General features: G+C 68.4%; 2 protein-coding genes across 2 annotated transcripts; one reads left to right on the top strand and one right to left on the bottom strand.

Annotated features, from left to right (window-relative positions):
- Positions 1-2,256: 2,256 nt before the first annotated feature.
- Positions 2,257-3,015, bottom strand: EMIHUDRAFT_71168 (hypothetical protein; the record flags this gene model as incomplete). Its single annotated transcript, XM_005787517.1, has 1 exon — positions 2,257-3,015. A coding segment is annotated over one exon (759 nt), but the record flags the coding sequence as incomplete, so codon positions are not given.
- Positions 3,016-17,438: 14,423 nt separating this feature from the next.
- EMIHUDRAFT_227650 (hypothetical protein) lies at positions 17,439-19,683 on the top strand (the record flags this gene model as incomplete). Its single annotated transcript, XM_005787516.1, has 4 exons — positions 17,439-17,522; positions 17,690-17,714; positions 18,016-18,073; positions 18,465-19,683. The coding sequence occupies 4 exons, from the start codon at positions 17,439-17,441 to the stop codon at positions 19,681-19,683; spliced, it is 1,386 nt and encodes a 461-aa protein (XP_005787573.1).
- Between the last annotated feature and the right edge of the window lie 3,535 nt (positions 19,684-23,218).

Raw genomic sequence — 23,218 nt, 5'->3', positions numbered from 1 at the left:
CCTGCAGCAAGTCCACCGCGCGTCGCTGCGTGGCCCCGTCGCCCGCTGCGAGCTCCCGCAGCCGCGGTCGGATCGCGTCGAAGTGGTCGTAGCACTCGTGGCACCGGCGCGCGCGCGCCTCGCCGCTCAGATCAACGCCGACGCCGCCAGTCGCCGCCGACCTTGCCGCGGCCACCACCGACCCAAAGCTTGAGAGGACCAGCGAGAGCGCGTCGAGCGACGCCTCGGCGTGCCTACGTGTTGCGGGAGTGCGTCAGTAGGGGGGCCGGCGCCGGGGTGGCGCGCGCGCGAGAGGCGCGTCACTTTTCGTGGGAGGAGGCGAGGGAGTGTCTAGGAGGTGTCTAGGAGGTGTCTAGGAGGCGTCTAGGAGGTGTCTAGGAGGTGTCTAGGAGGTGTCTAGGAAGCGTCACTCTTCGTGGGAGGAGGCGAGGGAGTGTCTAGGAGGTGTCTAGGAGGTGTCTAGGAGGCGTCTAGGAGGTGTCTAGGAGGTGTCTAGAAGGTGTCTAGGAGGTGTCTAGGAGGTGTCCAGGAAGTGTCTAGGAAGCGTCACTCTTCGTGGGAGGAGGCGAGGAGCTGAGTGAGCGTGGGCAGCAGCAGCAGCGCCCCTTCCAGGTCTAGCGGGACGCGGCGCAACGTGCCCGTGCGCAACACGTCCACCGTGACGGACGCATCCCCCAGCCGCGCGAGGTGCTGCAGCATCGCCTGGCGGCAAGGGCCGCAGGAAGGGTCAGAGAAGGAGCCCAATCCCCCCCCCCCCCCTCCGCCCAACCGAGGAGGCTGCAGCGTCGCCTTGAAGTCGCCCGCCGCGTGGTAGCAGCCGAGAGCCCTCAGCGCCGTCAGCCGCGCCGAGAGGCAAGAGACCTGCAGCGGCGACGGGGCGAGCAGCGCCGACAGCAGCGCCTCCTCGTCTCGGGGCACAGGGCCGCCCCCTGCCCGCGGCAGGAATGCGGACGGGTCGAGCCCGCGCGCCTCGGACGGGTCAAGCCCGCGCGCCTCCTCGAGCCCGCGCGCCTCCTCGAGCCCGCGCGCCTCGCCGACCCGCGCCCCGCCGCAGCCGCCCGCCGCCCCGCCCTCGCCACAGCCAGCCGCCGCGGGCGCGGGCGCCGGTGCGGCCGACGCCGCCTTGCGCGCGCGCGTCGCGGGGTATCGCGGCGGAGGGAGCTGCGCATTCCCCAGGAGGTTCTCGCTCGACGCGGCAGTCGCCTGTTCACAGCAGTACGTGTGGAGAGACGCTGTTCACACCACAGGAGCTTCTCGCTCGGCGCGGCAGCGGAAGCGGGAGTGCGTCAGTAGGGGGGCCGGCGCCGGGGTGGCGCGCGCGCGAGAGGCGCGTCACTCTTCGTGGGAGGAGGCGAGGGAGTGTCTAGGAGGTGTCTAGGAGGTGTCTAGGAGGCGTCTAGGAAGTGTCTAGGAAGCCGCCGGCGCGAGGCCGCCGCAGAGAGAGTCTCCCATCGACGTGCCGACCGACTTGTGCCGTCCTCCTGCGGTGGCGAGCGGCTCCGACTGCTCCGCGCACGCGGCCCTGCAGCCGCCTCCCCCGCGGCCAGCCTCGCGAGCGCCGCCCCCCTCCGCCAGAGAGGCGGCGGGGACGTCGGCGGCGGCGAAGTCCGCCGGCCTCAAGCAAGCCGCTGTGGCGGCGGCGGCGGCGCCAGAGACAGCTGCAGCGCCGTGGCAGGCGGACCTTCCGCGCCGGACGGCGGCGATCTGGGCGCGGCAGCCGGCGATCTGCATACGCGCGCAGGCGGACACCGACAGCTCGTCGCCCTCGTCAAGGCCAGCAGTGTCGGGGCCGGCAGGGGCGGATGCGGCAGGGGCGGGAGCGGCAGGGGCGGGAGCGGCGGCGGGAGGGGCGGCGGGAGCGGGGGCCGCCTTGCGAGCGGCGGGGACAGGGCGGGAGGAGGCGGAGGCGGGGCGGGAGGAGGCGGAGGCGGGGCGGGAGGAGGCGGAGGCGGGGCGGGAGGAGGCGGAGGCGAGGTGGTTGGCTCCGCCCTCGTGCCTCGCGCCCTCGCGCCTCCCCCCGCCCTCGAGTCGAGCCGCGCCGGCGGGCGGAGGGTGGCCGAGCCCGCGCAGCTCGTCGAGGCGGACTCCCCACACGGTGACCACGCACTCGTGGAGGGCCGCAGCCAGCACCTCCCCCTCTCCTCCCTCCCGCTCCCCTCCTCCGCCCCCGCCGCCCCCGACGATGCAAAAGTCGGACAGCCGCGACCAGCGTGTCTCGGAGTGGAGATGGCAGCGGGCGGGCTCCCACCCCCACCCGCGCAGCGACTCCTCGCCCGCCGAGAGCAGCGCGCTCCCGTCTGGCGTGAAGGCGACCCGCCGCGACCCTCCGCCGGGCTCGGGCAGCGCCGCCCCGACCGGCGAAAACGTCTCCAGGTCCCAGAGGCGGACGGTGCGGTCGGCGGCGGCGGTCGCCATAAGGAACTCGGTCGGGTGGATCGCGAGAGCGGACACGGCGCCCGCGTGCGTGCAGAGCTCCGTCAGCAGCTTGCCCGCGGTCAGGTCCCACAGCCTGACCTCGCCTCCGTCGCAGCCAGAGACCACCCACCGGCCGTCGGGAGAGAAGAGGAGGTTGCGCACGGCGCCGGCGTGGCCCCGGTACGTCTGGATGCACGCGCGCTGGCGCATGTCCCACACCTTGAGGTACGTGTCTGCCGAGCCCGACGCGAAGAACTCTCCGTACGGATGCCACTCGACCGTGATGGCGCTCGAGCGGTGGCCGGTGAGCGTGCGCGCCACGCGGCCGTGCTCGAGGTCCCACATCTTCAGAGTGCCGCCGGCCGAGCCGGCGACGACGGTCCGCTCCGAACAGTCGAAGGAGACCGACTCGACGCTGCTGGTGTGGCCCGCGAGGGACAGGATCGCGTTGGGGCGGCCGACCGACCAGAGGTTCACCTTCTTGTCGTCGCCACCCGTCACCATCACGCCGCCGGACTTGCGGCCGATGTGCACGCACCGAACGGGGCCGCCATGCGCCACCTGCTCCTGCAGCTTGCGCGGCTGCCCGCTCGCTGCCATGGGCGGCAACTGGTGGGACTGGCGAGACGTTACAAAAAGAATTTTTATCGATCAACACTTTCGATAGACCGAAAGTAAGATCGTTCGGTGCAGAAACCCCGGCCATGCCCATGTAACGCAATTGTGCTCGATTTTTTTGATTTAAATGAATTATTTCTCAAGGTGGAGATTCTTACCCTTTTAGCCCCCCGCTACCCAGTTGCACTCGTGCGACGTAGCGGGGGGCCACGACTACGTTTACGAAAACATAAGTAGTCCCGCGAGGTGTGAATTGGCCGCCCCAGTAGCCCCCTTTCCATCGAGTTGGTTTTTCGGCGCGTCCCCAGAGCGTCCAAACTTGTTTGGGCGCGAACCGTATCTCGCAACGAATCTCGCCGGCCTCACCGGCCCTCTTTGCGTTGACCGACGCCCGTCCGCTCGACTGCCCGATGAAGAGCGAGCCGTACGCGCACTTGTCGTCCTCCCTCCTCGCCACATGACGGCCGCCCCCCGACACCGACAGTCGCGCTCCGCACGCCTTCGAGGTCAGCTGCGGCCGAGCGACGATCGGCTCGCCTCCGATCGCTGGGCGCGGTCACTCTGCGGCCCATCACCCGCCTGCCGATCACCTGTCCGCCTCGCCGCGCGCGGGCCGCTCGCCTGCTCGCCACCGCCGCCGCGTTTCCCCGCGCCGCCACGCTTCCCTGTGCACCTGACCGCGCTCGAGCTGCGCACAGACGGCGCGCTCTGGCAGACAGAGCAGCGGTCCGCCCAGGCGGTCGCTGCTCCGCCCCGTCCGCGTCCGTCCGCCCGCGCATGCCACTGCCGCCGCCGCCGCCGCTCCACCCGATCCCCGTGTGTCGTGAGAGTAATGCTTTGTGTATGGCAGATGGCACCCGCGGGTGACCGCGGTGTGTCCCCCGCGCGTGTGTGTGTGGACTTGTCACTTGAGCCTCTATGATTCGTAGACCATCTGCGCAGCGCCTCGGAGAGGCGCGCAGGAGGCGCGCTTTGTTCTCGGGTTTGGATGGTAGCGGGGGGCCCCGCCGGAGGCTGGTTACTGATTTGTTTCTTTCTTAAGCTGAGAGCTAACGATCGCCCTCCTGGAACCCAGTGTGCCGTCCGAGTGTTGACGCCGTATGTCTATGACTCTTCGCCGAGTGATCTGTGTCTGTGTCGTCTGATTGTGAAGCTTTGTGAGTCGTTTCAGCTGACACGGTGCACATACATGCGATACATGCGCGCGCGAGAGAGCGCCGCCCAAACGAGCAGTGGCTTCGAGGCCGCCGTCGCCAATGCGAGCGGCCAGCGGCTTCGCCTTCGCGCCGGCGACGATGGCGCGCGTCCCAGCTGGCGACCTGACGCGCCCAGAAGGACGCTCGGCCACTCTCACTCCCTCCCGGCGCTCAACCCGAGACGCGGCACCATGCATGCCTCAGAGAGGTCCCCGCAGCGGCTTCGAGCCGCGTTCGAAGGCCTTCCGCGCCCATCAGAGCTGGCGACTCAGGCCGAGACCTACCAATCGGATATCCTGCGCTGCGAGGTCGAGCTCCGTGAGGTGCTCGAGACCACCGCAAGGTGTGCGGCAATGTGACAAAACGCATTGCACCAAGCTCTTTGAAAACAATATTCGCCCATAGCCGACGCCAGGAGCAGCTCTTCGTAAACAAGCGACACCCATAGCGACCTTGCTGCTACACGAGATGAGGGCAGGGCACCACCCACGGTAATCGCCGGTAAAGCGACACCCATAGCGACCTTGCTGCTACACGAGATGAGTGCAGGGCACCACCCACGGTAATCGCCGGTATCAGCACAGACCCCAATCGCTCCATCAGGTGGCCTCCATGCCGTGCCCGCGCCGAGGCTTGCCTCGATGCGCTACGCACCGCGCGCGAGGCGGCGCAGCAGACGAGCCTACGCGGCGTGCTACCGGTGCTTGAGTCAGAGATGAGGAGGTTGCTGCGCCGGCCAGGCGGCACCTACCACTTTGAACGCGCGAGCGAGCTCCAGGCAGAGGTTTCGTGCGCGCGCGATGAGGTGGAGGCGCTTCGCGACCTCCTCGCCGAGCGGGACAGGGATATACAAGGCCTCCGGCGCGAGATCGCCACGCTCGAGGAGAAGATGCAGCGCGACGAGCAGGCGGTATGGTCGGCCAACACGGCCACGCGTGCCGCCGAGGCCAAGGGGAGGGCCGCCGCCTCGCGTGTCCCCGAGCTGGTTTGTGTGCGCACGCCCCCCCTTCCGCGCCTATCTCCAGCACGGCCGAGGTCCGGCGTGCGCTCGTGTGCCGCAGGAGGCGGTGATCGGGAGCCTCGAGGGGCGGTTGGCGCAGCTCGAGAGCCAGCGCGTCGCAGAGAACGAGGGGTTCCGCGAGGTGACACGGCAGGTGCGACGGCCGCCCCGCGTGCCTAGACTCCCTCGCCCGGCGCGGCCCTGTAACTGGCTGCGCCCTCCCTCCACTCCGCCCTCTGCTCAGCTTCACGAGGAGCGCGCGGCAAAGGCAGAGGCCACCACCGTGGCGGTAGAGCTGCGCGCCGAACTCGACAGGTGCGAGAGTTTAGACCAAATAGACTGCCCCAAGTCTGTTGCCAGGCGACCCTCGCCCTCATGTCAGGCTTGTGGGCGAACGGCGGCAGCAGCAACAGCAGCAGCAGCAACAGCAGCAGCAGCAGCGGCAGCGGCACCCGGCACCGCAGCAGCAGTCGCAGCAGCGCTCGCTCGAGCTCGGCGAGGACGAGGTGGGGGGTCCGCCGCGGGCGGGTCGGCTTCGCGAGGAGATGGGGACGGCGTCGTTGGGGCGAGTGGCTGTGGCCTAGTGCACTTCTCTTGTGGCGCGGCGCGGAGTTATCCAGAGTTTGAAGTGGATCGCGTCGCGCACCCAATATACCTGTCGGAAGAGGCGTGCGGTGGAGCACGTCCCGGCTCCCCTGCAGTGGCGTGAGAGGCTGCTCAGGTTCCGCCCTGTTGCCCTTAGCCATACTGTAAGCGGGCGCGCCGCCGCCAAGTGCGCGCTTGTCCGGTTGATTCCGCGGCGTTATTTCTTTTCCAAGGGAAAGCTCACGGAGCAGCCTGGCGATTACCCCTTTGCGCGGCAGCAGGATTGCGATCTACGTTTGTTTGATTTTGAGGCTTTCGGAGGCTTTGGAAAGGAGGTTCGCAGCACCCTGAGGGAGGCGGCGAACCAGCTGAGCAATAAACTTTCGCACGCTCAGCACCTGGACGAGGTCACATGGACCACCAAGAACTGGCACGGGCTGCAGATGCAGCGCTTGTCTGTCGTCCTCCACACCGCCGTGGCGTGGCAGACGGTGAACGAGCTAGCGTGCGGGGAGAGCGGCATTGTGCATGGTGCGGAGTGCATTGCCGTTCTTAACGGAGTCGCTTAGGCGGCTCCGGTGGTGAGCCTGTGTGTGTGCCAGTACGCGCCAGTCTGCGCCCTTGTCGTGCCAGTGTGCTGTGAGAGAGGCTTGTAACTTAAGAATTCTTTTCCTCGCGATGTCCAGCACCCCACAACGCCGCTCGCGCCGCCTCGCCGCCGCCTCCGCCGCCGCCGCACGCTGCCCCCTCACCGACCTGCCCCTTGAGCTTCTCGCGCGCGTCATCTCTCGCTGCGACCCCGCCGACATCGCTCGCGTCGCGGCCGTCTCGCTGCTCTTCCACGCCTCGCTGGCGCTGGAGGGCATCCGCTTGTGGGCGCAAGAGCGCGGCTTCGAGCTGCCGGCGCAGCCAGAGGACGAGTGCGTCGTGCGGTGGCTGTGCTTTATGGCGTTGCTGCGCGAGGCCAACCCGCCGGCGAGGGTGGCGGCAGGCTATCGGAGCAGCCTCTTCATCGACGGCGAGGGGCGGCTCTCGTCGTGCGGCTCGGCGCCGTCCTACGCTCCAGAGCTATTCGGGCACGGCGAGGGCGTGATGCGGCTCAACACGCCGACACGCCTCCCTTCCCCGCTGGGCGGCGAGCGCGCCGTGAGCGTGGCGGCTGGACACGCGCACAGTCTCGCCCTCGCCGCCGACGGAGCTGTCTGGAGCTGGGGCTGGGGAGGCTCTGGCCAGCTGGGCCACGGCGACGATCAGGCCCAGTGGCAGCCGAAGAAGATCGAAGCCTTGACGGGCCAGCGCGTCATCGCCGTGTCGGCTGGGTCCCTCCATTGCCTCGCCCTCGCCGCCGACGGCGCCGTCTGGAGCTGGGGAGCTGGTCTTTGCGGCAAGCTTGGCCACGGCGACGGGCAGAACCAGCTGCTGCCCAAGACGATCGAGGTGTTGGCGGGGCAGCGCGTCGTCGCTGTGTCGGTTGGTTACCAGCACAGCCTCGCCATCACCGCCGACGGAGCCGTCTGGAGCTGGGGCGATGGAGGCCGTGGCAAGCTGGGCCACGGCGACGGGCAGACCGAGCTGCTGCCCAAGAGAATCGTGGCGTTGGTAGGGCGGCGCGTCGTCGCTGTGTCGGCTGGAGGCAGCCACTGCATCGCCATCACCGCCGATGGCGCCGTCTGGAGCTGGGGCGTTGGAGGCTTTGGCGAGCTGGGCCACGGAGACCTGCAGGACCAGCTGCTGCCCAAGAAGATCGAGGCCTTCGCTGGCCAGCGCGTCGTCGTCGTGTCGGCTGGAGACGCGCACAACCTCGCCCTCACCGCCGACGGTGGTGTCTGGAGCTGGGGCTGCGGCAACTTTGGCCGGCTGGGCCACGGCGACGAGCAGAGCCAGCTGCTGCCCAAGAAGATCGAGGCGTTGGCTGGGCGGCGCGTCGTCGCTGTGTTCGCTGCAAGCAGCCACAGCATTGCTATCACCACTGACGGCGCCACTTTCGCTTGGGGCAAGGGCGAAAGCGGCTGCCTAGGCCACGGAGAGGACCTGTCGAACCAGCTGCTGCCCAAGAAGATCAATTGATCTGGAACTGGATTGATGAGATGGGTGGGTCGCGCAGTGCCCGTTGGCGGGGCAAGCGGCGAGGGCGGAGGGGGTCGCCGGGGGGTTGGGATGATGGGGATGGTCTTTTCGGCGAGCACTACGGTGCTCGCGGATTCGACTGTCCCCCCGATCGTGCCCACCCTAGTGCCCACCTTTATGAGGACGACGGCGCCTTCTAAAGGTCCGTCGCCGGCTGTGCTCTTCAGGGTAGGCTCCCTCCGGTGAGGCCGATTTTCTTAAACGGTCTTAAAAGAGGGACCCCCCGTGCCTGCAATCTCTTAAATGGCAATTTGAGCCCCCAAACCTCCTCATTTCTTAAAAGGTCTTAAAAAAATCCGGCCCTCAGAACCCCAGGGGTACCCTAAAAGTCTCCCCCCTCCCCGTGTTTGTTTGGGTTCTCGTTTAGACTTTACTGAGTTGGTTGGTGAGAACAATTTTACTACCTGCGTTCTCACAGACCACAGATAGCCCCCCCCAAGCCCCCCACCCCCGCCTCTCTGGCTCTGTCTCACCACGCCACCCCTCACACACCTCTATCTACCATGACACGCCTCTCTGCGACACCCCTCTCTGCGGATTGCGCGCCTGCATTTGTCGGGCAGGAGCGGTGCGGAGAACCCGAGCCGAGAACCGAGAACCCTTTTCCGGCGTCCTCCTCAGCTCCACCTCTCCTCACCGTGAGAGCGCGACGTGCTGCACCGCCGCCTCCGCCGCGGGCCTGCCCACCGAGTCGGTCTCTCCGCCAGGCCCGTGAAAGGCGCAGATCGGCTGCTGCTGCTGCGAGTCAAACGGCCAAAACGTGAACCACTGCGCGCCCTCGCCGTCTGCGGCCGCCCCGGCGCCGTACGCGCCCCCCGGGAACTGCTCGCTCATCGGCACGCCCTCCTCGACCGCGAGCGACATCCACACCTGCGGACGAGCAGAGGGGGGGGGGCGCGCACCACGTCTCGGAAGAGGGTGATGCGACAGGGTACAGGAAGGAGCCGTGGCAAACCGCAACGCACCGTCCCGTCGGCGTCACGGCGGTAGTGCACCCCGCCGCCGCCGCCCTCGCCGCCGCCCTCGCCGCCGCGGAGGAGCGCCGTCATCCTGCGGCGCGCGGCCGCCCACGAGGCGCTCGCCTCGCCGCCCGCACTCCGCCGCACCTCGGTGACCAGCCTGCAGCCGCCGTCCGCCGCGTCGCCGCGCCCACAGACGAGGGCGAGTCGCGCGCGGCCGCCGGCCCCGTGGATGAGCGACGCGAGCACCTGCCGCGAGGGGGAAGGACACAGCGGGGGGGGCGGTCGGTCCACGCGGCGCGGCGGTGAGGCGGCGAGAGGGAGGAGGGGGTTTGGAGGAGGGGAGGGGGGGGGGGGGGGGGGCCGACAACCAACGCAAAATCGGACCCGTCGCCTGCGCCGACGACTCGCAATTCTGCGGCGGCGCTCGCGGACGCGGCGCCGTTGGCGTCGTCAGGCTCGTCCTCGCCCCGCGATGAGGCGAGGCCGACGGCAATCAGCTCGCTCGCCCGAAGCCCCGCCCAAGCGCCCGCCCACATGTCGGATCGCCAGCCGGCGAGGGAGGCCTCCTCGCCCGCCCCGCCGCCCGCCAAGCGCACCTCCCCACGCCCCACCTCCGCCCGCCCGCCGCCGTCTTGCGCGGCAGCCTCGGGCGCGAGCGAGGAGCGGAAGGCGCTGACCGCCGCGTCGAGCGCAGCGCGCGCCTTCTTGGAGAGCGCGTCCTCCTCCACCTGACGAGATATAGCCGAGGTGCCGCCGAGGTGCAGCCGAGGTGCCGCCGAGGTGCGGCCGAGGTGCAGCCGAGGTGCGGCCGAGGTGCGGCCGAGGTGCGGCCGAGGGGCAGCCGAGGTGCAGCCGAGGTGCAGCCGAGAGGCAGCCGAGAGGCAGCCGAGAGGCAGCCGAGAGGCAGCCGAGGTGCAGCCGAGGTGCAGCCGAGAGGCAGCCGAGAGGCAGCCGAGAGGCAGCCGAGGTGCGGCCGAGGTGCGGCCGAGGTGCGGCCGAGCGTCCCGCTCGACCTGGGCCATTCGAAGCACGTCCAGCGTCAGCTCGACGCCGCTCATCTCGCGCGCCTGGCACGCCGGGTGGACATGGCACATGTCAGAGGTCCGCACACGTCTCTTGCCTAGCGCCGCCCATATCTCCCCGTATCTCCCCGTATCTCCCGCCTAGCGCCGCCCCTCTCACGCGCGCCTGCTCCTCGAAGCCGCCGTACACGTCGCCCACCAAGCGAGGCCCGTCCCCTTCCCATGTGGCTGGCGCTCCCGCCTCGCCCCCCTCCTCGCCCCCCTCCTCGCCCCCCTCCTCCTCGCCCTCTCCCTCCGGCGGCGGCAGAGCCCCCCCCTCCTCCTCTTCCGGCGGAACCATCAGCTTCTGCAGCCGGCTCAGCGCGAGCTCCCTGCGCCACTGCCGCCGCACCGCCGCGCGCGCCGCGGCCGTCGCCTCGCGGAGGAGCGCGTCGCGCAGCAGCCCCTCGCGCGGAGCCCCTCCGCCTCCGCCCGGCTCGCCGGCGGCCCTTTCGCTCAGGTTGTGGAGTCCGGATCGCAGCGCGGCGAGCGCAGAGGCGTCCGACGCGTTTGGGGGCAGGAGGAGGCGGCCCAGCGCGCGCGAGACCGCCGCGTCGAGCAGCGGCCAGCGCGCGCGCTCCGGGGCGCCTCGCCCGCCCGGAACTCCCTACCCTCCATCACCTCCCTGACCTCCCTCCCCTCCCTCCCCTCCACCGAGGAGCGCCGCCACCGCGGCGAGCGACTCGTACCTCGCGCTGGCCCGCGCCGCCTCGCGCTCCGCCACGTGCGCCGCCACCGCCCTCTCGAACTGCGGTCGCGACTCGGCCGTCAGATCTAGATCGTCGAGGTCGAGCTCCGAGAGCAGCTCCGCCGCGACGCCTACGAGACCAGCTCCGGCAGCGCTCCGGGAGGCGGGCGGCCGACCTCCGGCAGCGGAACTCCTTTTGCGGTGCCGCTCGAGTTGCTCTCGGCAGACAAGTCAAACGACCAGAGGGTCGCGTTGAGCAGTGAGGACAGGGTCGGCTCCTCCGCCCCGCCCGCCGCGCCGCCCTCCTCCTCCGCCGCCCCCGCCTCGGTCCCCTCGCCCCCCCCCTCGCCCTCCTCGTCCTCGTCCTCCTCCCCTAGCGCCCGCGCAGCCCCGCGCCCGCCCGTTCCGTCGAGCAGCTTGCGCAACGCCTCCATCTTCGCTTCGAGGGAGGCTCGCGTCGTGCATCACGAGCTCACGCCGGTCTTTCAACGCGTGCTCACCTACCTGGTCAGCTACTTGAAGGTAACGAGAACTGTCGCATCAGCAGCGAGATCACCTGAGGGATCCTCGTTCAGAGCCTGTCCGCGCCGCACGCACGAGAACCAGTCGGCGGCGTCGAGCTGGCGACGGGCCGCAAACAGCGAGCGGGCGGCGGCGGCTCGGGCGGTCGGCGGCGGCGGTCGGCGGCAAACGCGGCGGCGGTCGCGTCGGCAGGCGCGGCGACGGCCACGGCGGCGGGCGGGGCGGCGGGCGGGGGGGCGGGCGGGGCGGGCGGGGCGGGCGGGGCGGCGCCTCGTCGTCCTCCTGCGCCGAGTTGGTGTCGAGCGTGGGGAGGACTTCCGCGACGAGGGCGGAGACCTGGGTAGGCGGGTGGGAGGGGATCAGTGCGTGGGCGAGTGGCCGGGGGGCGGGTGGGAGGGTGGCAAGTGGGAGGGTGCTTTGTGTGCGTGTGTGAGTCTGTGATGTGTGTGTGTGTGCGAGAGAGGGAGAGGGGGGGGCGGAGACCTCGCGGTCGAGCTGCTCGACATAGAGCGCCTGCCTCCGCTCCGCCGCCTCCTCGCCCCCCTCCGCGAGCGCGGCGTATGCCGCCGCCGCCCTGCCGTGAGGGAGCAGCCTCCAGCGCGCGGCGAGCCACTCGAACGCCCGCTCCCCGCCCTCCGGCTCCGCGGCGGCGTCGAGGCGGAGGGCGGTGAAGTTGGCGACCAGCTGCGCCGTGAGCGGCTCGGTCAAATCCGCCAGCGAGCTCAGCACGCCGCACTGCGCCTGCAGCCGCGCGGCGGCGCCGCTGCCGCCGCCGCCCTCGCCGAGCAGCAGCGCCACCCCCACTGCAATGAGCGCCGCCTGGGCGACCCGCCCGGAGCGGGTCCCACCGCCACCCTCGGCCTCGTCCGGCGCGACGCCGGCCGCATTCGCGCCGCCGCCGCCGCCGCCGGCGGCGGCGGCGGCGCCGGAAGCGTGCTCCGTGGTCGTGTCTCCCTCGCCGGCGACCTGCCGGCGCAGCGACGGAGTCGGCGGCGGCGGAGGAGGCAGCACTGCGTTGTGCGGAAGGCCGACGAGGGCGTGGTAGATGGCGGCGGCGCCGATGCCGAGGAGCGGCGATAGGGCGGCCGTCACCCCGTCCAGGATCGCCACCGCCGCGAGGAGAGCCCACGGCAGCCTGCGAGTCTGCAGCCGCACACTGACCAGCGTGACGGTCGACTCTGGCGACGACTGCGCCCAGAGCTGGAGCAGGGCGAAGAGCGTGGCGGGCGCGAGGGAGGAGGCGTAGCGGCGCTGCACGGGCGGCACGGTCGCGGCGGCCAGCGCGGCGGCGCCGCCAGTGCACAGCAGCAAAACAACCAGCAGCCGGCGCGAGCCGAGAGCGGGCTCGAGCCGCTCGCACGCGGCGAGCCAGAGCCAGAGGTGGCAGCCGAGGCCCGCGAGCGAGCGGTAGAGGAGCAGCGAGGCGAGCAGCCGTGCGGGCGACGCTGCCAAGGCTGATGGCTCCAGCGTCGCAGCGCTCGCGGGAGGAAGGGCGCCGAGCGCGGCCGCCGCAGCCGCAAAAGAGTAGCATAGCAGACCAACTGCGGTGACGGGAGGAAGAGAGGCGCGGCGGGCCGAGTCGACGATGAGGAGCCGAGCGAGCTGCAGGAGCAGCGCCGCGCCGGCTGCTTCTCGGAGCGCAAGCATTCTGCGTGACCTTTTGCCTTTCTGGTCGCGCTGATGAGCGCGCTCGCCAACTTGCGCGTGGACCAGCGGACGACCTCGGGTAGGAAGGGTTCGGGCTGCAGGGCGATAGGGGATCAATCCAATCTTACGACGCGCGTTATGCATGCCCGGATCGGGGACCCCCAATCCGAAAGATTTCTTCTGCATCGATGTCCAGCCGCACTTGCGGTCCCTAGCGCAAGAGGGAGCTTCCCATAGACGTGCAAGCCCCGCAGAGGTGCGGGCGAGAGGGCGGCCCGAGCCCGAAAGGGCCCGCCCTCGGCCTTGCTCTACATGGTAACGGATAAGGAAGAGAAACACCCCCGGACCGGGACGCCGGCGGTCGAGTCGGGACACGCTGTGGTTCAGACGTCCCCCCCCTCGACGCAGTCGAGTGACTGACATGAATAGGGAGGAGAAAGTGTCCCCCACATATCACCACAGACGCAGCACAGGGGCTCCAATCCTGTCCGCCGGGGCCTCGGCTAGATCTCCAGTGGGGAGTGCGAGGGCTGGATCGACTGCAGCGAGAGTGTGGGTTGTGGACCGTCGGGATAGCGTGTGGCGTAGATGTTCTCCTGGAAGTAGAGAGGCTGATGTCTCTCGCCCTGCAGGAAGGAGAAACTCGGACGGGAGAGTGAAAACTCCTCCCTGCGGCATGTGCGCAGAACGGGTTACGCAATGTGCGGCATCGTGCTGAGGGCTCGGGAGGGCAACGACGGCAGCGTTGCCGAGCTTGTACAGGGGCCTCAATCCTGTCCCCGATGGGGTGCGCCTCTCGCCGCGCGCGTAGCAGTCGGCGCGCGGGTAGCCTCAGAGATGCGCAGAGCGAGATGCGGTTATCAGCAAACCAAGCCCTGGGCTTGGATGGGCGCGGCGAAGCCGCGGCGCAGTGGATAGCGTGAAGAACTCGAGATCGCTGGGATCTTGAGCCGCCGCTACCACGTGCAAGCCCCGCAGAGGTGCGGGCGAGAGGGCGGCCCGAGCCCGAAAGGGCCCGCCCTCGGCCTTGCTCTACATGGTAAAGGATAAGGAAGAGAAACACCCCCGGACCGGGACGCCGGCGGTCGAGTCGGGACACGCTGTGGTTCAGACGATAGACACCTCACTTGACCCCACATACATGCATGTGCTCTCGTCCGTGCCCCGCCGGCCGGCGAGTTTGCTAGAGGCGGAGGTGCCTGCTCTAGTCTCACACGTCGCGTGCCCTGTCGCCTGTCTGTGTGTTGTTGTGCTGTTGTTTGTGCCCTTGGCACCTTGAGTGCGGGGGGGGCGACGGGGGGGACGTGGCCGCGAGTGGCGCAGTGCCGTACGCTTACTCGTGACGTGTGGCAGCCCAGCTGGCTGAGTGTCTTGTGAGCTTGTGTGTGTCTGTGTGTCGCTCACGCGTGCCGTCATCATCTGTCCCGCGTCCACCCATAACACGCTGGTGTCCAGTCCGAGCCTGACTGTTCTTCACCTTTCCTACCTACCTACCTTGCGGGAGCAAAGGTCTTTCCTCTTTGGCGGGTGCGGGCCAGGGCAACGGGTGGTGGCAACAAAGCAAAGGAAGCAACTGAGCGTACGTCACTGGTAGCTTTCTTTTTCTATCTACTCGCATATGTAACGCGCCGCGGAGCAGGTGCGGCGGGACGAGTCGGAGGTCGTAAAAGAGGATTTTGCGAAGCGAAGGGGAGGTGGGGCCGACTCGCAGAGCCAGAGGGCCGCTCGGGGGCCTGGGCCTCGCTGTCGAGATTTTCTCTTTTTCGTATGAAGCGTCACAGCGCGACAACAAATGGAACGAGATGTAGACGTAAGACGGCAGGCACAGGGTGTGACAGAGAGGCTCTAGAGAGATTTAGCAATACTCTACCCAAAACCCCCGGGGCGGCCGCGGGCAGCGCGAGCTACCGGCCATTTCGAGCGGTTCGCCCGCGTCGCGCACTCGTCCAAACCGGGGGGGCCACGGACTCGTTCTGCTGCGAGTCAACGCTCTGTGAACACCTCAACCTCTCATAGACCCCCCCCGCCCCCCCCCCCCTCTCCCCCCCCCCTAACTCCCCCTCCCCCCCGCCGCACAAACCCACCCGCGCGCGACCCCACCGTCGCTGTGTCGTGATCCGCAGCCGCAGGGTCTGTCGCTCTCTGCCGTGCTCGCGCGTCTGTCCCGCCGGGCCCCGCGCCTAGCCTTGCCGCCTGGCCGGGGTTGGAGAGGCTTTCACGTTTCAGCCGTAGAGCCTGATGCCGCGCTCCTTGCACACGGCCACCAGCTCAGGCTGCGCCATGTTCTCGACGCCCACCTGAAGCAACTGCACGCGAGGGGAGGTGCGATGAGCATTAGGCGGGGGGAGGGGCATGTGGCGAGGGGGGGCGTCTCGCGCCTCCAGGCGCGGGGCGGCCCCCTCCTTGAGGGCGGCGGCCAGCGCCTTGCAGCCCTCGTCGCCAATCTCGTTGCGGAGATAGAGCCTGTCGAGCCGCGGCGCTGCCCCCTCCTTGCCGAGGGCGGCGGCCAGCGCCTTGCAGCCCTCGTCGCCAATCTTGTTGCAGGGAAGAGAGAGCGCCTCGAGCCGCGGCGCTGCCCCCTCCTTGCCGAGGGCGGCGGCCAGCGCCTTGCAGCCCTCGTCGCCAATCTGGTTGGAGTCGAGACGGAGCTCCTCGAGCCGCGGCGCTGCCCCGCTCGCGAGGACCTCCGCCAGCTGCGCCGCCTCCGCGTCGCCCCAGCCGAGTTCGGTGTAGAACAGCTCGGTCGCCTTGCCAAACTGCTCCTCGAAGGCGGCCTCGTACAGCCGCTTCACGAGCGGCTTGTCGTCCTTGCCGTTGGTGAAGCTCTTCTTCTCCAGCTCCGCCGCGAACGCAGACGGCAGCAGCGGAGGGCGCCGGCCGCCGTCTTGGGTGCAGTCTTTGATGAGTCTGCCGTAGTCGCGGTACTCCTCGCCGTCGCGCATCTTGCCGAGGTCGAGCGAGAACCGGCCGGCCTTTGTCAGGCTCGCCCAGCTGCTCTCGGTGAAGCACCACCCGCGGTCAAAGTACTTGGCCACGTTGGTGCCCTCGGCCTGGTCCTCCGCCTTGTGGCCGTCCGGGAAGGAGGTCAGCCGCAGCACGGTCGTGTGCGGGTGGGAGTAGAGCGTGCCGAGGCAGCCCAGCCCCTGCTTGAAGAGCGCGTTCTGCTCCTCGGTGCGCATGACGCCGCTGGCGGGGTCGGGGTGCTGATGTAGCGAGCCGAAGTCCCAAAACACGCCGAGCCGCGAGATGCACCGATAGGTGAGTAGGGCCTTGAGCGCCCTTGCGAAGCGGGCGAGGTTGGCTCCGCACGGGTCGGGGTGGTCCTTGGTCAGCCACGGGTAGGAAAGCGCGGCAACTGGGAGGAGGCTAAAACGAGGAGGTGTCGCCTCGACGAGGTCGGCGAGGGAGAGGAAGGCCTCTTTGGGCAGCGCCTGGCGGTGGGCGAGGACGCCGCCCGCCTCGGCGTGGCTGATGATCCACTGCGCGTCGAGGAGGGCGACGGCGCCGTTCGCGAGGACCGGCTCCAGGTCGCCGCCGCCGTACTCGCGCCACTTCTTCAGATTGTACTCGTAAAAGAAACGATCTGTGCGGACCTGCCGCGAGTGCCGCAAAGCGAGTACGATTGCTGCGGCCGCCGGGCTGGATGGGCGGACGGTCCGGCGCTGATAAAAATCAACGAGATCGGCGGCGGAGGGGAGGGCGGCGGGCGGCTGCGTCGGCGCGGCGGTGTCGGCGGGCGTCGGGGCGTCGCGTTCGGCGGCGGGAGGGCCGGGCAGCTCCTCGCTCGGGGCCTCGACGCGGCTGGAGAAGCAGCCCATCGAGTGAAGGCGGCAAACCCCGCAAAGTGACCCGTTTTTACCCACCCACGCCCGTGCGCGCGTATCTTAGCTAAGGTACGCGGCCACACGCGCTGGCGCGCACGGCAACCGGGACTTACACGCGCGACACGAGGGACTGTGTATCCTCGCCTGCCTCGGGGGAGAATAGCCGCCCTCACCCGCTGCCGCGCATCGAGCTCGGCGCGGGGCTGATACGTGTCATTCTGTGCCGGCGCGTATCTTAGCCAAGATACGCGGCCACACGTGCAGACGCGTATAGCGGTACTCGCGCCCACACGTGCAGCCGCCTATCTTGGCCAACATAGGCGGCTGCACTCGCAGCCGCGTACCGCGTGACATACACGCCCACGCATGGGGCGCGTGTGTTCCCCTAGATAGGCGCCCACACGTGTAGCCGCGTATGTGAACATCCCTCTGTGCACGTGCCAGCGCGAGTCGCCTTCGCCAACAGGCCGTTTCACGCGCTCACGCCCGCCTATGTTGGCCAAGATAGGCGGCTGCACGTGTGGGCGCGAGTACCGCTATACGCGTCTGCACGTGTGGCCGCGTATCTTGGCTAAGATACGCGCCGGCACAGAATGACACGTATCAGCCCCGCGCCGAGCTCGATGCGCGGCAGCGGGTGAGGGCGGCTATTCTCCCCCGAGGCAGGCGAGGATACGCAGTCCCTCGTGTCGCGCGTGTAAGTCCCGGTTGCCGTGCGCGCCAGCGCGTGTGGCCGCGTGGCCGAAATCGCCCAGCACTTTTTTTTCGAGATCCGCGCACAAGGAGCACGTGTATGTCAGCCGTCGCTCTCCTTCTCGTGGCAGCCGCGGCAGCTGCCGCTGCAGGCGAGAGGGCGCTGCTAGCGCACGCTGCGGCGGTCACGCACAGCCCATCAATGGCGGCGGGAGGCCCGCAGAGCACTTGGAGTGCAGTCATTAACCGCACATCCAGGGCCGGGGAGCTAAGAAGCGCACCCAGCGGGCCGGATGATTGGCATCGGGTTACGGGCTAGAGAGCCCTAGCCCCGGGGGTGCGCGTTCGCAGGGCAAGGGCTGTAAAGTAAACACGGGTCTCCGAGGGTTAGTTCCGTGTACCGGGTTTCCCCTTAACTGCAGAACGCCCCCTCTACTCGGAGCTAACGGACACACAACACTGTACTCCACGTACGTACACGGGTACGCCTCATGTGCGCCCGCCCGACTCCGGTCCCAGAGTCCCTTCCTTCGCCTGTCGGCCCTGTCGGGGCGAGTCCTCGGCTCGTCCCGGTCCCTTGCTCGCCTTCCGGGCGTTACCAGACTGCCTCTGCAGTCATTTCTGATGCCTCTTCCTCGGCTGTGGCCTCGACTCCGCTTCGCCGGCTGGTACCGCAGCCTCCGAGAGCGTCGACGGCCCGGCCGGGGTTGCCCCGGGCGAGAACGGTGGCATTGGGTCACACTCACTTCCACCCCCGGGGGTTCGAGCCCGCTCTCCCTGGTCGGCGAGTCGTGCCCGCACCCGCGGCCTCTCTATTGTCCTCGGCTCGCCCCCCCCCTCCGCCGGCTCCGCCTCAGCTTATTTGAACGACTTTTTTTCGAGATGCGTGTGTTGCCGGGGGCAGCGGCAAGGAGGAACCGATGCGCCGCACACACACGTGTACGTGTATGTCAGCCGTCGCTCTCCTTCTCGTGGCAGCCGCGGCCACGACGGCGGCACCCGCAAAAGCTCCAGTCGGCGACGGCGGCGGCGGCACGAACACCAGCGCCCGCCGATTTCCAAAGTTCGGACTACGTGCGTCCGCCGCCGCGCCAGCAGACGCTTGCGCGCCAGCTGGTGCCCCCAGATGCCTCGACGGCGCGAGTGACAAACTTCAACTCTGCCTGCAACGTGCGAATCGCTCCATTTGGGAGGGCGTTCTCTCAAACCAGCGCGGCAATCCCACAGAGCGACCGGAATGGGACGGAATCGACTGGACACCGGTGGGCAAGGCTGGGCGCTTCAAAACGAGGCACGATGTGACAGAGAGATTCCCCGTGGGCATGCGTTCGTACGCAGAAGTCATCCGCTGGCAGATGGCACCTTACGCGAATATAACCAGTCAAATGGTCGACGCTGCCTGGAGCGTTGCCAAACAGAAGACGTCAGCGAGGGTGACGATCCGGGCCGGAGGCATGCGCGTTCTGAATTCTGGCAGTGACATCGGAAGAAGAGCGCAGGTGCTTGAGATTCTTCGGGAAGTGCACCGGGACTCGCCGCTGCCCGATGCTGACCTCATCATTTTGTTCTCAGATTTAGCTCCGGAACAAGAGTGGGCTCCTGTGCAATCTGGGTCGGAGCTTCGCCGCGCGCCAATCTTCATGGCTTCTCGCAGATCGGAGGACTCGCGCATCCTGTTGCTGCCAGACCACACTTTCCCAGAATTCTGGGACCTTATCGAACGCAATGAGCACTTCTTGCTGAGTGCTGAGAAGGACTTCTCGCAGCGGATACCCAAAATGCATTTCGTGGGCACCAGAAATACATATCGAAACTCCGCCTGGTGCTTAGGCGCTGCGACCGCCAATGGCTCCATGATGACCGGGCTTCTTACCGAAGCCATCGGATTCAGAGGGGGAGTTGAAAAATGCGATCTCCCCACGTGGCCAGAGCGGCAAGGCCGCAGCGACGCATGTCACTACCAGTACCTGCTTTCTCCGGGGGGTGGTACCTGGCCTTCCTACTCCAACCGATTCAAGAACCTCTTCGCCTGTGGCTCAGTTCCTGTGGTCACAAACACGGACTGGTACGAGTTCTTCTACCCACTGCTTCGCCCACACCACGATTTTGTCCCTGCCGAGAATGCACTTGGCTCTCTTTCCCGATATGTTTTCCCTACCGCCGAGTGCTTGCGCCAGTCGCCGCTTATCGCCAAAAACATAGCAGCGAACGCACGACAATTTGTCAAGCAGCATCTTTCGAAACGCGCCGTCAAGCAGTATGTGCGCGATCTTCTCGTTGCATACTCGAAGCGCATGTCAATTCCACGACGCGGCCCAAATAGAGTTACAAAGGGGGCTCAGTAGGGGGAGAGGAGGGGGTACGTACAAATCAAAAGATGGTCGTTCCCACTGGCGTTAAGCGGAGGGCCGCCACGACTGTTGTTGGCTCTGCCGCCGCGCTGGCTTGGATGCTGCCCCAAAAAGGCGGCTGCTCGCTTGCTTGATGCTTGCCCTGCGGGGTGTAAAATGGGCAACGCCAACGGCCAACGCACGCTTGCCAGCTTTCACGCGTTTGTCGTTGAGTCTTTGATCAGGTGTTCTCGTTTTCTTGCAAGGGGTAAGTGACAGAGTGTGGACCAAATCGGGACGGCGCCCCTCATCAGCCACCCCAAAGCGAGGCGACGCGTCTCGTGCTCTCGTCATCCGCCCCAAAATCCGGTCCGGCCAGTTTTTCCCAACCAGAAAAAGAAAATCCAAAAAAAACAGGGGGGGGACGAGGAGGGGGGAATGGGCGGTCGGCGATGGGGTATGATGCAACCGGGCGTACGGGGTAGTCGTCACTTTCCTGCCTCACAAGGGCGGGGCAGGGTAGGCTCCGCCTCACTGCATCTCGAACTGGATTCCACGAATTGATTTTCCTAGCGTCGTCAAAGTGAGCTGAAAGCTCGCTCGAAGAGCCGATGTCACCCGCCGACCGCCTCCCATCTCGCCGCTGCTCTGGCGGGGCGGCGGCGGGGCCTGGCGACGGCGCGCGGCGCATGTGCCGTGGCGACCCACCGGGCCGGCCGGCCGCGAAGGCGCCGACCGGTGATCGCCACCGCGCCCCGCCTCCGAACGCCGTTTCCGCTTGGCGTCCGAGGCGCTCGGCGTTCCCGCTGGAGCGCGAGATCGGACCGGGTCGGACGCTCCTTTTCTCGCCGTAGGCACGGCTGGCCGGCTCGAGCAGCGGAAAAACAAGAATCGCAGGTCTCAATCCTCTCCGGCCAGCCTCGGGCTAGTTAATCACGTCAAAAATCGGAAGGTTCCGCCGGCCCGGATTCCACCTCCCTGGCCCTCCACGCCCCGCGCGCGCGACCGTATCACCGCCGCAGTCGGCCTCCCCGCCCCGCGCGCTGTAGGAGCGGCGCCCACCCACCGGAGACGCCTTCCCCTAGACCGCCCGACCACCCCACCCCCTTCGGCAGGTGCCTCGCACGTATTTCGAGCGCGAGAGGCCTCCTTTGAGGTGGCGGCCGGCCGCCGCGTCGCGCGGTGAGGCGGCATGAGGCCGTCCCCCCTTCACGTTCGAAGGCGGGCCGGCCACGGCACCGGCTGTCGCGGCTCGAGGGCGGCAGGCGAGCCGCCCCCCCCTCCTCCCTCTCTCCGCCCCTTCCTCCCTTCCCCGCAGCGCTGCCCACGGCACCATCTCCTGGTGCCCCGCTGCCGCCCCACCCGCCGCGCCGCCCAGCGCGATGGTTTCGCGACCATGGCGATGGCTGCGAGCTCCAGGGCTCGCGAGCCGATCAGAACAGGCTCTTCGATCGGCTGCGCGATAAGCTCTTTGGCTATCGACGCCACCCACCGCGCGAATCCGTCGGGAACGACACGCGCGGACATGCGAGCTCGCGAGTCCACTGAGCACTGTCCAGTTCGATCCACAAGAGGCGGAGAGAGTGTGAGCGCCACTTTATTAAGGCTAGACACCCTTGCACGTGTGCGCAGATGTGTGTTCGTTGCATAACCTGGCTCGGCGAGCGTTTAGCGAGCCACTCAGGGTTCCGGTAGGTAGGGCGTTTTGGCGCGAGTCAGTCGCTCCGAGACTACCCCTCCGGGTAGGAGCCGGAACCCAGCTAGTGCACGTGTATGTCCGCGCAGCCTCCTCCGTCGACGCGCGGCGGCGGCGACGTCCCTGCAAGCATTCGGAAGGCCGCCAAGGATGGCCAATCGGGAGCGGTGCTGGCGTGGCTCGACGACGGCGGGCGGGTCGACGAGACGTTCGAGTACACCTTTGATGGCGGCTCGTGTGCGAGCGGCATGACGCTGCTGATGGTCGCAATGTCCAATGGCCACGCGGGGCTGGCCGAGGCGCTTCTGCGGCGCGGTGCGGATGTCTCATTGCTGGCCAGCGCCGGCAGCTACTATGCGCTGGGTCTCGCCGCCGTGAACGGCCGCGAGGAGATGGTCGAGCTAGCATTGCGGCACGGCGCGGAGGTCAATCTGCAAAACAAGCTTGGCGTCACTGCGCTGATGGAGGCCGCCTACCAAGGCTACGAGCGGATTGTCGACACTCTGATCCGGCACGGTGCGGCGATCAACCTGCAGAGCAGTCTCGGCGGCACCGCGCTGATGGGGGCCGCTATCCACAACCATCCCGCCGTGGTGCTTCGCGTGCTGCGGGCGGGCGCTGACATGACGCTGCGCTCTAGCGGCGGCAGGACGGCGCTGCAGATTGCCAAGGAGAAGGGCCACACCGAGTGCTACGAGGCCTTCAGGACGTATCTCGGGGAGGTGACGGCAGCTCGGATCAAGGCGCTGTCGGCCGAGGCGGGCGGCGCAGGGGCGGGCGGCGCACCCGCAGGCGAGGCGGCGGCGGGCGCCAGTGCTGCGGCCTCTGCTTCCAGCGGCGAGGGCGCGGGGGCCACGCCGGGCAGCGAGGCAGTGCCAAAGGAGGTCGTGCTAGCGGCTGAGCGAGGCGACGAGACGCCGGTGCTGGCGTGGCTCGACGACGGCGGGCGGGTCGACGCGACGTTCGAGTACACCTTTGGTGACGGCTCGTGTGCGAGCGGCATGACGCTGCTGATGGTTGCGATGGTCTATGGCTACGCGGAGCTGGCCGAGGCGCTTCTGCGGCGCGGTGCAGATATCTCGTTGCAGAAGAGCGATGGTGGCTCCGCGCTGAGCCTCGCCGCCACCAACGGCCGCGAGAAGCTGGTCGAGCTGGCATTGCGGCACGGCGCGGAGGTCGATCAGAAAGGCCCCAACGGCGGCACTGCGCTGATGTTTGGCGCCTTGCTCGGCTACCCCACCGTCGTGCGTCAGCTGCTGCGGGGGGGCGCAGACATGACGCTGCGCTCTGAGAAGGGTACAACCGCGCTGCAGTACGCCAAGCAACAGGGCCACGCCGAGTGCGTGCGCGCCCTCGAGGAGCATGCGGCGGCCGAGAAGGCGGCGAATGAGGCGGCGTGGGCTGCGGGGGCGGCGGAGAGGGCGGCGCAGAGGGCGGCGGAGGAGAAGGAGGCGGCGCGGCACGCCGACGAGCTGCTGGCGGAGGTCGAGGCGGAGAAACGCGCCAAGGGCAAGAAGGGCAAGAAGAAGAAGAAGGGCGGCGGAGCGGGCGCGGCTGGGCTGTCGCAGGAGTCCGAGTCGCCGTCGGAGGCAGCCGAGGCCGCAAAGAAGGCCGAGGAGGAGAAAATGATGAGGCTTCTCGAGAAGTGTCACGAGGAGAGGATCCGGCTCGGCATCACGGCGGAGAGCCAGGCAGCGGCGTCGGCAGCGGTGGCCGAGGCGGTGCGCTTGGACGCGGAGGCGGACGAGGCGGAGGAGGAGGCAGAGGCGGACAAGGCGGAGGAGGTGGTGGCCGTGGCGGCGCTAGCGGCTGCCGAGGCGGCGCTGGCGGCGGCCGAGGCGGCGCTGGATGAGG

The sequence above is a fragment of the Emiliania huxleyi genome (genome assembly GCF_000372725.1).
Source record: "Emiliania huxleyi CCMP1516 chromosome Unknown EMIHUscaffold_141, whole genome shotgun sequence".
Classification (NCBI taxonomy): domain Eukaryota; phylum Haptophyta; order Isochrysidales; family Noelaerhabdaceae; genus Emiliania; species Emiliania huxleyi.
The sequence above is the reverse complement of the archived record's forward strand: the minus strand, read 5'-3'. Positions and strand labels throughout refer to the sequence as shown.